Source organism: Lampetra planeri, chromosome 54, assembly GCF_965212315.1.
Source record: "Lampetra planeri chromosome 54, kcLamPlan1.2.h2, whole genome shotgun sequence".
Classification (NCBI taxonomy): Eukaryota; Metazoa; Chordata; class Hyperoartia; order Petromyzontiformes; family Petromyzontidae; genus Lampetra; species Lampetra planeri.
Window position 1 is genome coordinate 170,104 of NC_136160.1, and position 12,752 is coordinate 182,855.

The 12,752-nt window shown below is 45.3% G+C and overlaps 1 protein-coding gene across 4 annotated transcripts in view; it reads right to left on the reverse strand.

The window, feature by feature from the left end:
* Positions 1-12,752, reverse strand: part of HSF1 (heat shock transcription factor 1) — a 67,591-nt gene that overhangs the window by 49,651 nt on the left and 5,188 nt on the right. For all 4 annotated transcript variants that reach the window (XM_078617585.1, XM_078617586.1, XM_078617584.1 and 1 more), the window contains exon 4: positions 3,744-3,868. In XM_078617585.1, the coding sequence (XP_078473711.1) occupies positions 3,744-3,868 (125 nt within the window). The remainder of the gene's footprint in view (positions 1-3,743; positions 3,869-12,752) is intronic.

Genomic DNA, 12,752 nt, shown 5'->3' on the forward strand with positions numbered 1-12,752 from the left:
CATTCTATTTGATGTACGGTCGGGAAGCTGACCCGCCAATGGAAACGCAACTTGGCCTGTCCGCTCCACGAACTAATTCTAATTTGGCAGAACATATTAAGTTTAATATTCACAAGCTGACAGAGGTGAGGGAGGCCGCACGGCTTAATTCGCGGGCTCGCCAAGTTGCTAATGAACGGTTGCGGGCGCGGAAGGTGTCCATGCACGAATGGAAACCAGGTGACAGGGCCTGGCTGCATTGCCCTCAGGCACCCTTGGCTACGTCGCCTAAATTGTTGAGACCGTGGAGGGGACCCGTGGAGGTCGTGCGCGTTGCACGGCCCCAGTGCGTTCAGATAAAGTGGGGAAAGCGCCGTTGGTACGTTCACCCCTCCCGACTGAAACCGTTCTCGCCTCCATATGGCCTCCCCTTGTGTCGTGATGGCCGGGCGTGTGACGTGACCGGCGACCCAGAGGGGGAAATGTCTCTGCCTGATCCACACGTATTTTCGCCTGATCTGCTCCCAGGTGTCTCGGAACTGACAGCTGCCGATCACCGGCGGCCGGATCTCCGCGGCGGGGCCGGCTCTTTCAGGCCCGTTCCGCGCCATCTGGAGCAGCCGGAACCGCCGGACGGTCGTCAGTGTCCCGCCCCATACGATGGACCAACCAGACGGACTCGTGCCAGGTCGTGCTACTTTGCATGACCTGCCTCGTGAGGAGTCGGGGCAGTTGGAGCGCCTCGTCACTGCGTGTAGTCGTAGGGACGTGGGGCGTGTTCGTTTTCAAATTTGCTCGTATCGTGTTATTGTTGACTTTTCGTGTTCATTGTCAATCTGTACATAGTTATTCTTGTTGTTGTTGTTGTTGTGTTATGTTATGGGGCACACTCGGGGGGTTACGGGGTTTTTTTTTTTGTTGGTTGTCGTTTTATCGTCGCGGTTGGTTGTTGTTAGCAGCCGGGCCGGCTGCGAGCTATGTGGGAGGGGGTGATGTAGTGGTGATACGCGCTGGGTGTATATGTCGTGTGCCAGCGCGTATGTACGGGTGTGTGTGTGGTGACGCGCGCTGACGGGGAGGAGCAGGCGTCAGTGCGCGGGTGGGGGTAGTGCTGCTGATTGGCTGTGTGCCGGTGACGCGCCCAGAGGGAGTGATCGGGTAGCAGCGCGGTGTGATTGGTCGGGGAGTGGAAACACGCGCTGAGCGGAACCGGATCGTAGGGATAGCGCGTGGGGATTGGGTAACTGAGGAGCGGTGCCGACGTTGAGGTCCGCATCCGCTCCGTCTCCCGGGAAGAAGAGGTATATAAGGTGATGCACAGAAGAGCAGGGGGCAGAAGTGGAACCATCTAAGAATGAAGACGAAGGTGCAGAGATAGAGCCCGGAGAGGAGAGTAGAGGAGAGTAATGGAGAGTAGAGGAGAGTAAGGTATAAGTGTGTAGCCAGCGAGAGAGAACGGTCTACACGAGCTGAGTAATGTATAGTGTGTAGCCAGCGAGAGAGAACGGTCTACACGAGCTGAGTAATGTATAGTGTGTAGCCAGCGAGAGAGAACGGTCTACACGAGCTGAGTAATGTATAGTGTGTAGCCAGCGAGAGAGAACGGTCTACACGAGCTGAGTAATGTATAGTGTGTAGCCAGAGAGAGAGAACGGTCTACACGAGCCGAGTATGCATACGGTGTAGCCAGAGAGAGAGGAAGGTCTACACGAGCCGAGTATGCATACGGTGTAGCCAGAGAGAGAGATGCAAAGTCTACACGAGGCGAGTGGAGAGTGTAGCAGAGGCGCAGAGTCTACACGAGGCGAGAGAAGAGTGTAGCCGAGGCGCGGAGTCTACACGAGGCACAGAGAGCCAGCAGCACAGAATCCAGAGAGTCAAGAGAAGCGTAGGGTGAAGAAGAAGAGGTCACGAGTTGTACCGTTGTATGGTGACCGCATTGTGAAGAAGAGAGGCCACGCGTTGTATTGTTACAAGTCAAGATTTAATAAAAGAAGTGTGTTCCCGTCAAGGAGTTTCCTGCCGTCATTTTCCAATACTTCATATGTATATAAAGACAAACTTTGCAGCCTATTTATTAAGTTAGTTTCGAAACTCTTTGGTTCTTTCGGTAAAGTCACGTAGGAGTATGGATTCCTGCAGTCACGAAAGCAGCAAATCAAAGTGATTTTCTGTAATTTACTTGATTGCTCGCATTTATGACACTTCCTAATCTTAATTTTATGACACTTGTTTAACCAGGAAGCCTCAAGACTCTTTACCAAACTCGTCCTGCATGTTTTCAAAGGAGGGGGTAATGTTGTTATGTATGATCCAAATTTAGTCATTTGCAGGTAATTTTTCAGCACTGGTATGTTTGACCAATACCAGTTACATTGCATTGTTCTTTAGCTATGGGAGGAAACTAAACCCAGAGGAAACCCATGTGCAGTGCTCACTAATTGAACAAGGACAGAATTAGAATCCACCTCCTCCTGTGCTGAAATGCAAAACCTGATTCCTTCCACGACAACTTTACATTCATGAGGTCCAACTTTGCTACAACACTGTCACATCCACTCATCTCGTCTGGAACCGTATCCAGCTTCTGTTCACGTTTGCATTTCCCCCCACATGTTACTGTACTGCAAATGAATAATTTAACAGATGATATGTGTTCTTATTATTATTATAATGATTACAGGCAGTCCCCGGGTTAGGGAAGGGTTAGAGGTTCCAGAGAATTATCCATAACCCGATTTTTCCGAATTTCTCCGTACTGTATCGCGCATGGTTAGCAGGTAAGGGGTGGAAACCCTGAGGAGGTGCACTGGGCCGTCCATAATGCAGAGTTGTGTGTGGGAGAATAAGGGGGGAGATGGTCCAACTCTGGGAGAGTAGGGGAGGTGGTGTATGACCCCCCAAAGCTTCTGTGTGAGTCTCGGGAAAGCTAGGAACACTGTAGGTGTGATTAGATGAGTGTTTTTTTTTATTTTGTTGGTTTTATTTTCTTTGTGGTAGCCTGCTACCAGGCTATAGCTCCTCTGCTTGGGGTGGTTGGTGTCAGCTCATGTAGGAATAAACACTGACATCCCTAACAGCCAGGTCTGAGTGGTCCAACACCAGCTCCGCAGCCCTGGTGGAAAGGCAACGTGATAACTCTGTTTAAGCTGCTTTGGCTGCATGCCAGCGTGTCTGTGGTTTCCCACACCTCTGAATCATTCTCTCCCAAAATAGTCCCACCTGAAAAAAGTCCAACTGTACAAAAGAGCCCCACTGTACAAAAAAGTCCCAATGTTTAAAACAATCCCACTGTTTAGTACAGAAACTTGACATGCATTCGCAATAAGACCCAATACAAATCCCTATTCTATTGCAATTGCCCTCTTTTATTATGTACATGAAATTAATTTCTGCACCACAACACTGTAAATCATGTATGTCTGCCGAAAATTGTACATTTCATGCCATTGAGTATCTTGGTGGTAAATATGGCAAATTGGGCCATGACATCGGGACACAATTGTCTACTATTTTCGAATGGCATCAGGGGACCTTTAATCTCTACTATGAAGCAGACGATGTGCATTTTTTTGGTTATTCACCTGTATGTATGTTGACCTTCTTTCTCACCGTAAATAGCCAACCATGCTAATTGGAGGTGCAGTATTAACAAAGGCAGCCCTGCCTGATGCGAACCGCTAACCTAAACAACAAGGATTCATGTGCTTCCGATGGGCCTCGTCACTGCCCAAACATCAATGGAAAGGAAGGCAGGAACTCACATTTTCATGGTGTTGAGTCGGTTGTCCATATTCTCCTGCCTCCCGCGAATCTGCTGGACATCGCTTATGATCCTGCCCATGTCTCCCTGCTGCACACGCATATCCTCAGGCTTCACTGCTGAGACCTACAAGCGAGAAGTAAGCACATGTGTCAAGATCATTGTTTAATGTTTAGATTTCAATACAATCGTGCTTTTGGAGTTACATGTCAAAATACGTTTTAACATCTTTATTTATGTAATGCGGCCAGCAACACAATGCAGCAATCCCTGAATACAACACAAAGGAATGACTCCAGGAGACATTTGGGGGGTGGCAGGTTGACACAGTGGTAACACTCGTGCGTGGAGTTATATGTTCTCCCCCTGTTCTGCTTTGGTTTCTTATGGATTCTTGGGTTTCTGCTCATAACCTCAACATATATACTCTGTAACCGGTATTGGCCAAACATCCCAATGTGGAAAAATTACCTGCAAATTGCTCAATTGGGATGCGCACAGCAGCAACAGCAGCACTACTGCGCATACTTGGAAGGACCCTCCTGAAAAGAGTCTTGGGACTCGGTGAGGCTTATCGGGGTAAACAAGCATGCATAAAATACATATTATACCAAAATTGCATGTATGAAATGTGTGGTTTTTATATATATAGTAGCGGAAAGTACCCGGCGTTGCCCGGGCAAAAAAAATATTTCAAAACTACTCTTAAAAACCTTACATATACATACACAGATACCAAGCAATTGTGAAAGGCCGGTGGGCCATTATGATATAAGGCTTACACTCGCACAGCTGGTAGGTCATTGAGTTTAAAGTGGCAGCATTTCACGATGAGATACCTCAACTATTTTAAGCATTCAGAACCGTGCAAGACAGATCATACATCCAATGCCGGCAAGCCTTGGCAAGCCTTGGCAAGCCTTGTTGATATTTGAAAAAGTGGATTCAAATTTTGGCCATAAACGTGTCAGCGAATCAGTTTTTCAAGGGAAACATTGCAAAACGTACAACATAACAATGAACAGTCATAACACTTCGGTTTAAGGAGCCAACATTATGATTCATAATATATTTGTGGGTTAGGCCATTCAATTATCTGACTAAATCCACACATTGAAATGTTGTGGATTTTACTCTCCCAACACACCGGTTAGTGCTGTACTAGTAACGAATTGGCACGTTTTGTTTACGTGACAAACCTTACTAATTGGCTGTGTCGGGTGGTGGCAAGTTTAACGACCCATTTACATTATGAGACCTCCTTTGCCAGTAGCAAGATATAGTAACAGGTTTTTACCCTTTTATCTGGCAACGAAACTGAGACCTTTATACAAGGAATCATGTTTGCATTAACCACAACACTTGCAGTCAAAATGCAAACAAAAAAGACAACTCTGATAATGTATGCACCGTCTCATAATGTAAATGCTTCCCCGAGCTCTCAATACTCTGATGGTGCGTTATCTTTGAGTTGTGCGCCTTTTGGCGTCATCTGGTCCAACACCATGTCAGACTAGGCTCTAAGAAAAGCTGTCTCGGGTGTGGACCAATCAATTTCAAGGACAGTGCATACATTATCAGAGTTGTCTTTTTTGTTTGCATTTTGACCGCAAGTCTTGTGGTTAATGCAAACATGATCCCTTGTATAAAGGTGTCCGTTTTGTTGCCAGATAAAAGGGTAAAAACATTCCGACACATTTACATTTACACGATCTAACCCAAAAAACCTATATATTATGGATATTGGTCGCGAAAGCCAACGTTTTAAACCGACAAACACACTGTCTCGTGTACAAGCGTTTCTCGCGGAAATTGCTGTCGATTCATCTCACTGTTTGACTTGAATACCAATCTTGACAACCAAAGTCGGCAATTAGAGATACGCGACGTGTCATTGGAAACAGTGTCAAACATCACCAGGATAAGAATCAAGAAGTCCGAATCACCGAGTCACCTGACCCAGTTTCTTCAATAGATTTCGTGTTGGGGTCTTAACAACACGGATTTTATCAGATTATTACGTTTTCTTAGATTATTACGTGGCTCAACCTGAGAATCAACGTTGAATCATACATGTTTACGGATTCTGTAACACAGTCCAACATGCAATTGCCCTCAGAACATTGAGTATTTCAATGGATGTGTCTAATCCGTGATGACATATGGATCAATATATGGGCGTTAATGAAGTGGAAAGTGTGAAAAGTATAGATAAATGTAAGCTTGGAATTACAATGAGAGAAAGGGGAACGCATGGATTCAATAAAATATGGCATAATTCAAACTGTTCCACTGCACGATTGTGAGAGGTGGTGGTGGCTTGGGGAGACCTTCATTCAGCAGTGGATTGACTACCATGGATTATGATAGAGTGAATAATAAATTAACTGATATTGCATTGATATGGTTGCATTATCATATACGATACCCTGTTGACAATTGTAATTTGGACTGACGGAATTGTTCTATTTCAGATTAAACGGTTTCTATTATTTCTGTAGGTTAGGTGGGTTTTCTGCCTAATTAATAGTAACTCGCTTCTTTGTCCGTCCTAGGACGGAAGCTGTAATATTTACGAAAAAATTGAGCAGAGTATCATTGTATCTTGTGTAAATTTAATGGCCGTGAATCTTGCACTAAAGTATGTCATCAAACACTTCACTGCATTTCACTGTAGCACTGTATTAATAGCAGTGAATCTGCCACAAAACGAAGTCATAAAACACTTCACTGCAGTTCACTGTAGCACTGTATTAATGGCAGTGAATCTGCCACAAAACGAAGTCATAAAACACTTCACTGCAGTTCACTGTAGCACTGTATTAATGGCAGTGATTCTTGCACAAAACTACGTCACTAGCACTGTATATAACTGACCTTCAATTTGTTCAAATTTACTCTTCTGATTCTTTATTCTCTTCTACTTTCGGTCGCTGGGGTTAAAATAAATTGGAAATCGATACAATATCTGGAAAATCACCAAGAAATGTCTATTTTAGCATAATGTAGAAGCATAAATTAGACTTACCTTTCGTCTCAAGTGCTGAAGAAATAAATAAAGACACCAAATCCACTTTGTCGCTGCGTAGAATTATTTATTAGATTCACTTTCAATAAAGAAACGTGAAACTTAAAGTGAATTTGCGAAAAAAAATTCTGCTCGACCTTTTTCTGCGTGAGTGTAAAAATCCACCCGCTCATGAATATTAATGACGGGGGTGGGTGCGGCATGTGGAGTGATGTCACGTGCAGGACACACAAACAGACAGTCTTGGCTCATTATAGTAGTAATTATGCTTGTCAGGAATCGAACCTAGGCTTTTCGTTGTGAGGCACAAGTATTCCCACTGCATCACCCTACCTAAATTGTGAAATGCGCAAACAAAAATAACTCAAAATATTCTATGGTGCGCTGGCATCTGCTGTTTGCTATGCTCTGCATTGGGGAGATAATAAACAAGGGGACATGTCGCATGTTAGCATCACTGCTGGATATACAAAGGTGGCTAGGTGTGCTGTGCAAACGTCTACAAGGTCAATGGGCTGACCCTGGTCATGGTGCGTGTGAAATTGAACTTTGATAGTGTAATGAGAAAATCAAGGGTGGCCTACTTTCATGCGCAACATCACACACAAGAAAGTAGGTTACCCGTCATTGCAGTCACTGGTAAACAACGAAAGAGCACACATCTGGTGATAAAGCAGTCAAAATGATTGATTAATACTTTTTACCATGCCACACGACCTGCCATAAAGCCCTCATTAATAGTAACTCAGATTACATTGTAATACTACAATTTCCTGCACCCAGCGAGATAAAACACAAGCAACAAGGCAGCCACATCATGTAGGTGTAATAGAGTTCACGTCTCTTGGACGCCGGAGTTGGAGGCACACGGGTTTTATTCACACAGCACGGTTCTGGCATACAACACTAGAGGGGGTGTCGGCCCCCTCACCCGGCTAGCTGGGGATACACGCGCTAGCTACTTCCTAGCCTGCCTCCTAGTCCTAACGGGCTAGGGGAGGCTATCTGGCCCGACACTGGTAAGTCGGGCCCGGTACCCTGAGTCCCAGACCAGCGCTGACAAGAGCACCGGCTCTGGATCCCGGGACCACGCCGCTGGCTCGGTCCTGTACGGCCCTGATAAGGACGGCGAACCAGGGGAGTCCAGGGCTCTAGCTAAGACGTCTTCAGTCTTCACTGGTTAGCTTAACAAGAACCCCGAGCCCTCCGATACATCCCCTTTTATACCCAACCCCCCGCTGAGGGGTGGGGCCCCCCCGGGGTGCCTGGCGCGGACGTCGTAGAGAGCACCTCCCCGTGCACTCACGTAGCCCCGCCCACTGTGTTTGTTTGCCATAAGCTGCCATGCATAACGGGCTCTCTCTCTCTAACACCCCTACATAGGCAAGCAAAGTTTCTCCTGCTAAAATTACTGTATTTTCCCGCATATAACCCGCGGGGTAGACCACTTTTACAAACAAAACAAGACCCTGCGGGGTATATGGAGGTGCGGGCTATCCCAAACATATTTTACACGTGTGACTTGTCATAACTCGTTACATTTTTTCATGGTAGGACTATTCACTATGCAACACTTACCTTTGACCAAAGCACTGCTGAATAAACCACTCACACTAACATTGCACTTGTTATCACATTTTAAATGAATTGTTTATACTGTACTATTAAACGACAATGTTTGACGTGTGCGCACTGTTTACCGGCGACGGGAGAGGTGGGGGGAGGGAGAGGGCCCCCGGAGGGTTGGGGGGTGGGGCAGCTGGGGGGAGAGAGAGGTGGGGGGGGAGGCGACGGAGTTACCGTAGTGCTATTGTCTGCGCAGTGCGCAATCTACCAGTGTTAAAACTGTACTTACTTGTCTACCAGTTGTGTGTTACTTATTTATTGGATACTTTTGTTACTTATTTACTGTTTTAAGTTCACTCGTTTCCGGTTAGTTTGTTTTCTTTGTGCATGTTATGATTTTAATGTTAACAATTGATAGTGGAATGTATTACAAATGTAAACTTCGTATTAATATGATGGAATTAAGCTGCGGTAACGACGTTAAATACATGAATGCATGCGGGGTATATGGAGGTACGGGCTATCTATTTTTGCGGGGTATATGCGTCTGCGGGTTATATGCGTATGCGGGTTATATTCGGAAAAATACGGTACTGCATCAGAGGCTCACGAGCATAGATTGTGATATTTCTGAGTTACATTATGGCGCGGTGATATGGCCGAACGGAAGAGCATTCGCCACTTGCTGTAGGTTCGTGGTTTGAATCCGGCAGGCTACCTTGGTTATCTTCTTCTGGGATCCCTCGTAGTCGAGTATGATTTCCCTCCAGGTGTCACTTGTTTGTGTTGTGAGGTGGACCTGGCTGCCCATGGGTCCGGAGATAGCTGAATAGGTCAATCCATGCCCTGCAGATCTTGGCACAGTGGGGGCACGGATGGTCCATTCTGGAGCTCCCACTTGTTCTCTCTCTCTCTCTGGTGTACGTGCTTGCGGCGTGCTCTTTTCCTGGTTATCAATTCTCTTCGCTCGGCCTCAAAATGCTGAGTTACATTGTTTATTGTGGCCCTTCATGATGGTCTATCAAGAGCATGGATTTTCCAGTTTGGATCTATGTGACTTCGCTTGAGGTGCATTTTAAGGTTGTCACGGAAATGCTTCCTTTGACCTCAGGCGGCACGTGATCCATCGCTGAGCTGGCAATAGAAGGCTTGCTTAGGAAGCCTCGAGTCATTCATCCTCACAAGGTGACCTGCCCATCTGAGTTGATACTTCATCATGATGATGGCCTCTGCTGGATGAGTTTGATCGCTCCAGTACACTGATATTATATTCTTGGTTCTTTCGGTAAAGTCACGTCTTCAGACGCTGTCTTTCCGACAGACCTGTTCTTTACCTGAGGACGGCTGCTTGCGTTGTGGCCGAAACGTCGTGAGAATTGTATTTTATTACGTTTTATTTTTATTATTTTATCATTTCCCTTCTACGTGACTTTAACGAAAGAACCAAGAAGATTAATCCCTGCAGTCACGAAAGCTTTAAATCGATATTTAAGACACTGATATTAGTTTGTCTTTCTTCCCAGGTGATGTTTAGTATTTTCCTGAGAAAGCGTTGATGAAATATTTCGATTTCGTGTTTACGATAGGTGGTCCAGGTTTCTGCACCATATAAGAGGGTTGGAATGATGACAGCATTATACACTGCCACTTTGGTCTTGGCGGTAATGTCGTGGTCTTCAAAGACCCTGTTCTTAAGTTTGCCAAAGTCAGCACCAGCTCGGGCAATCCGATGTCGGATTTCATAATCAATTAAGACATTGATAGAGAGATGGCTGCCTAAGCATGGGAAACTGGGAACGTTTTCTAGTATTGCATTGTTGGTAATGATTGTAGGGGGTGGTAGGTATCCTCCCGGAGCTTGTTGAAAAAAAATCTTTGTTTTGATGGTATTCAATGTTAGACCCATCCTGCTGTAAGCATCTGTAAATATGTTGATGATCACCTGAAAGTGCTTGCTCAGAAGCTGACCGACTTGGGCATCATCAGCATATTGGAATTCAATAACGGATGTGATTGATGTTTTCGACTTGGCTCTGAAACGGTTGATGTTGAATATGTTCCCGTCTATCCTATATGTGACCTTTATGCCTCTGGGAAGTCTGTTTTCTGTCAGATGAAGCATTTCCGCCAGGAAGATGGAGAAAAGAGTTGGTGCAATAACGCAGCCTCGCTTCACACCAGTCCTTACTTCGACTGGCTCCGAGGTTTCACCATCAGAGAGGATGACAGCCTTCATACCGTCATTCAAAAGACGGAGTACGTTAACAAATTTTGTTGGGCAGCCATATCTCAGAAGGATTCTCCAGTGCTTCACGATTAACAGAATTGAAAGCTTTAGTCAAATCAAAGAAGGTCATGTACAATGGTAGTCTCTTCTCCTGGCACTTCTCGGAGTTGACAGGCTGAGAAGATCATGTCTGAGGTTCCCCTGCCAGGTCAAAAGCCACTCTGCGATTCAGGAAGGAGTTTTTCAGCAAGTGGTAGAAGTCTGTTTAGTAGGATTCTTGCAAGTATTTTTCCAGCGGTGGCAAGAAGAGATTCCTCTGTGGTTGTCAGTCTGACTTGTCACCTTTTTTAAAGACGGTGACAATGATGGCATATTTCAGTTCGTTGGGAAGGTCTTCATCATTCCAGATCTTGGCCATGAGGGAGTGCAGGTGTTCTAGTAGGCATTGTCCTTCATGTTTTTACATTTCAGCAGGAATCTGGTCGAGCCCACTAGCTTTGTTCTCTTTCATTTGCTTGACAGCTTTAGCCACTTCAAACATAGTTGGTTCTCCAACTAAATCATCAGTGGTAGAGTGTTGGGGAATCTCACTAAAGATAGAAGCGTCTACAACAGCGTTGCAGTTGAAAAGAGTGAAGTGTTCCTGCCAGTGGTAGATGATTGCATTTTTGTCTTTAAAGATTTTTGTCCCATCCTTAGACTAAAGTGGTGCAAGGCCCTGTTTTGATGGTTCATATAAGACTTTGGTTGCTTTAATAAAATAATGTGAGTTATTGGAATCTGCAAAATGTTATATTTCTTCTGTTTTGTTTCTGAACCAATCATTCTTCACTTCCCGGATTTTAGTTTGTACTTCCGATTTGGCCTCATTATGATTGTTTTTTCTGTCTAGACCGTGTTGTTGCCAGGTGATGAATGCTTTCCGCTTCTTGTCAATGAGGCCTGTGATTTCCTGGTCGTTGTCATCAAACCAGTCACAGTTTTTCCTTCTTGTGTAGCCAATGGTGTTTTCACAGCTGGTTATGACTGCCATCTTCAGTTGTGTCCAGTACTCATGGACATTTCCTGAAGCCTGGTTGGTGCTGAGTCTTTGAGCTAGTTGTTCTTTCAGTTGGGCCTGTACAGCTGGGTCTTTTAATCTGGTTACATTGAGTCTTTTCCTCTGTAGTTTTGGTCAGTTCATGTGTTTGTGGTTTAGTTTGTGAGTCATCACTGATCGAATTAGTCTGTGGTCAGTCCAGCAATCGTCTGCATTGATCATGGCACGAGTGATGCGGACGTCTGTTGTAAAGCTTCCTGACAATCACATAGTCCAGTGAATGCCATTGTGTGATCGAGGGAGGCACCAGGAGATCTTAAGGCTGTTCTTCTGCCTGAACAGGGTGTTGGTGATTGTCAGGTCGTGCTCAGAACAGGTTGTAAGAAGAAGGTGGCCATTGGAGTTTAACTTTCCAACTCCCTATTTAACAATTACACCGTTCCACATTTGATGGTCTCTCCCAACTCGAGCATTGAAGTCGCCGAGGAGAATCATCTTGTCAGTTGTTGGTGTCCTCTGAAGGATTTGGTCGAGTTGGCTGTAGTAGGTCTCCTTGGCGTCTTCTTCAGAGTCCAGTGTTGGTGCGTAGGTGCTGATGATGGTTGCATGTTGGTCTTTTGCGAGTTTCAGGCGTAGGGTCATCAAACGCTCATTGCTACCAATTGGGAGCTCACTTGAGCTGTTGATGAGCACGTTGTCTATTGAAAACCCTACGCCATGCAGGTGTCGTTCATGCGCTGGTCTACCCTTCCAAAAGAAGGTGTAGCCTCCACTTAACTCAGTCAGTTGGCCTTCATCTGCCAGATGGGTTTCGCTGAGGGCGGCAATATGGATATTAAAACGTCTCAGCTCGCGTGCCACAAGAGCTGTTCGGCGCTCTGGACGTTGCGAGTTTGGGTTGTCTGTGAGGGTCCTGACACTCCAGGATCCAATATTTATAACTGCTGGTGTATCACCATAAAATGTGTGTTGTCTCCTTCAAAGTGGATGTTAAAGTTCCCCTGAAGTCGTTAAAAACGAATAGGCCATTATGTGCTAGCATCATGGTCCACATTTGTGAAATTAAAAAAATTACCTACAAATTACTCAATTGGGATTACATATAGGAATCACCGCCCCCAACTGTGAAATAACTGCAGACTGTCTGTAA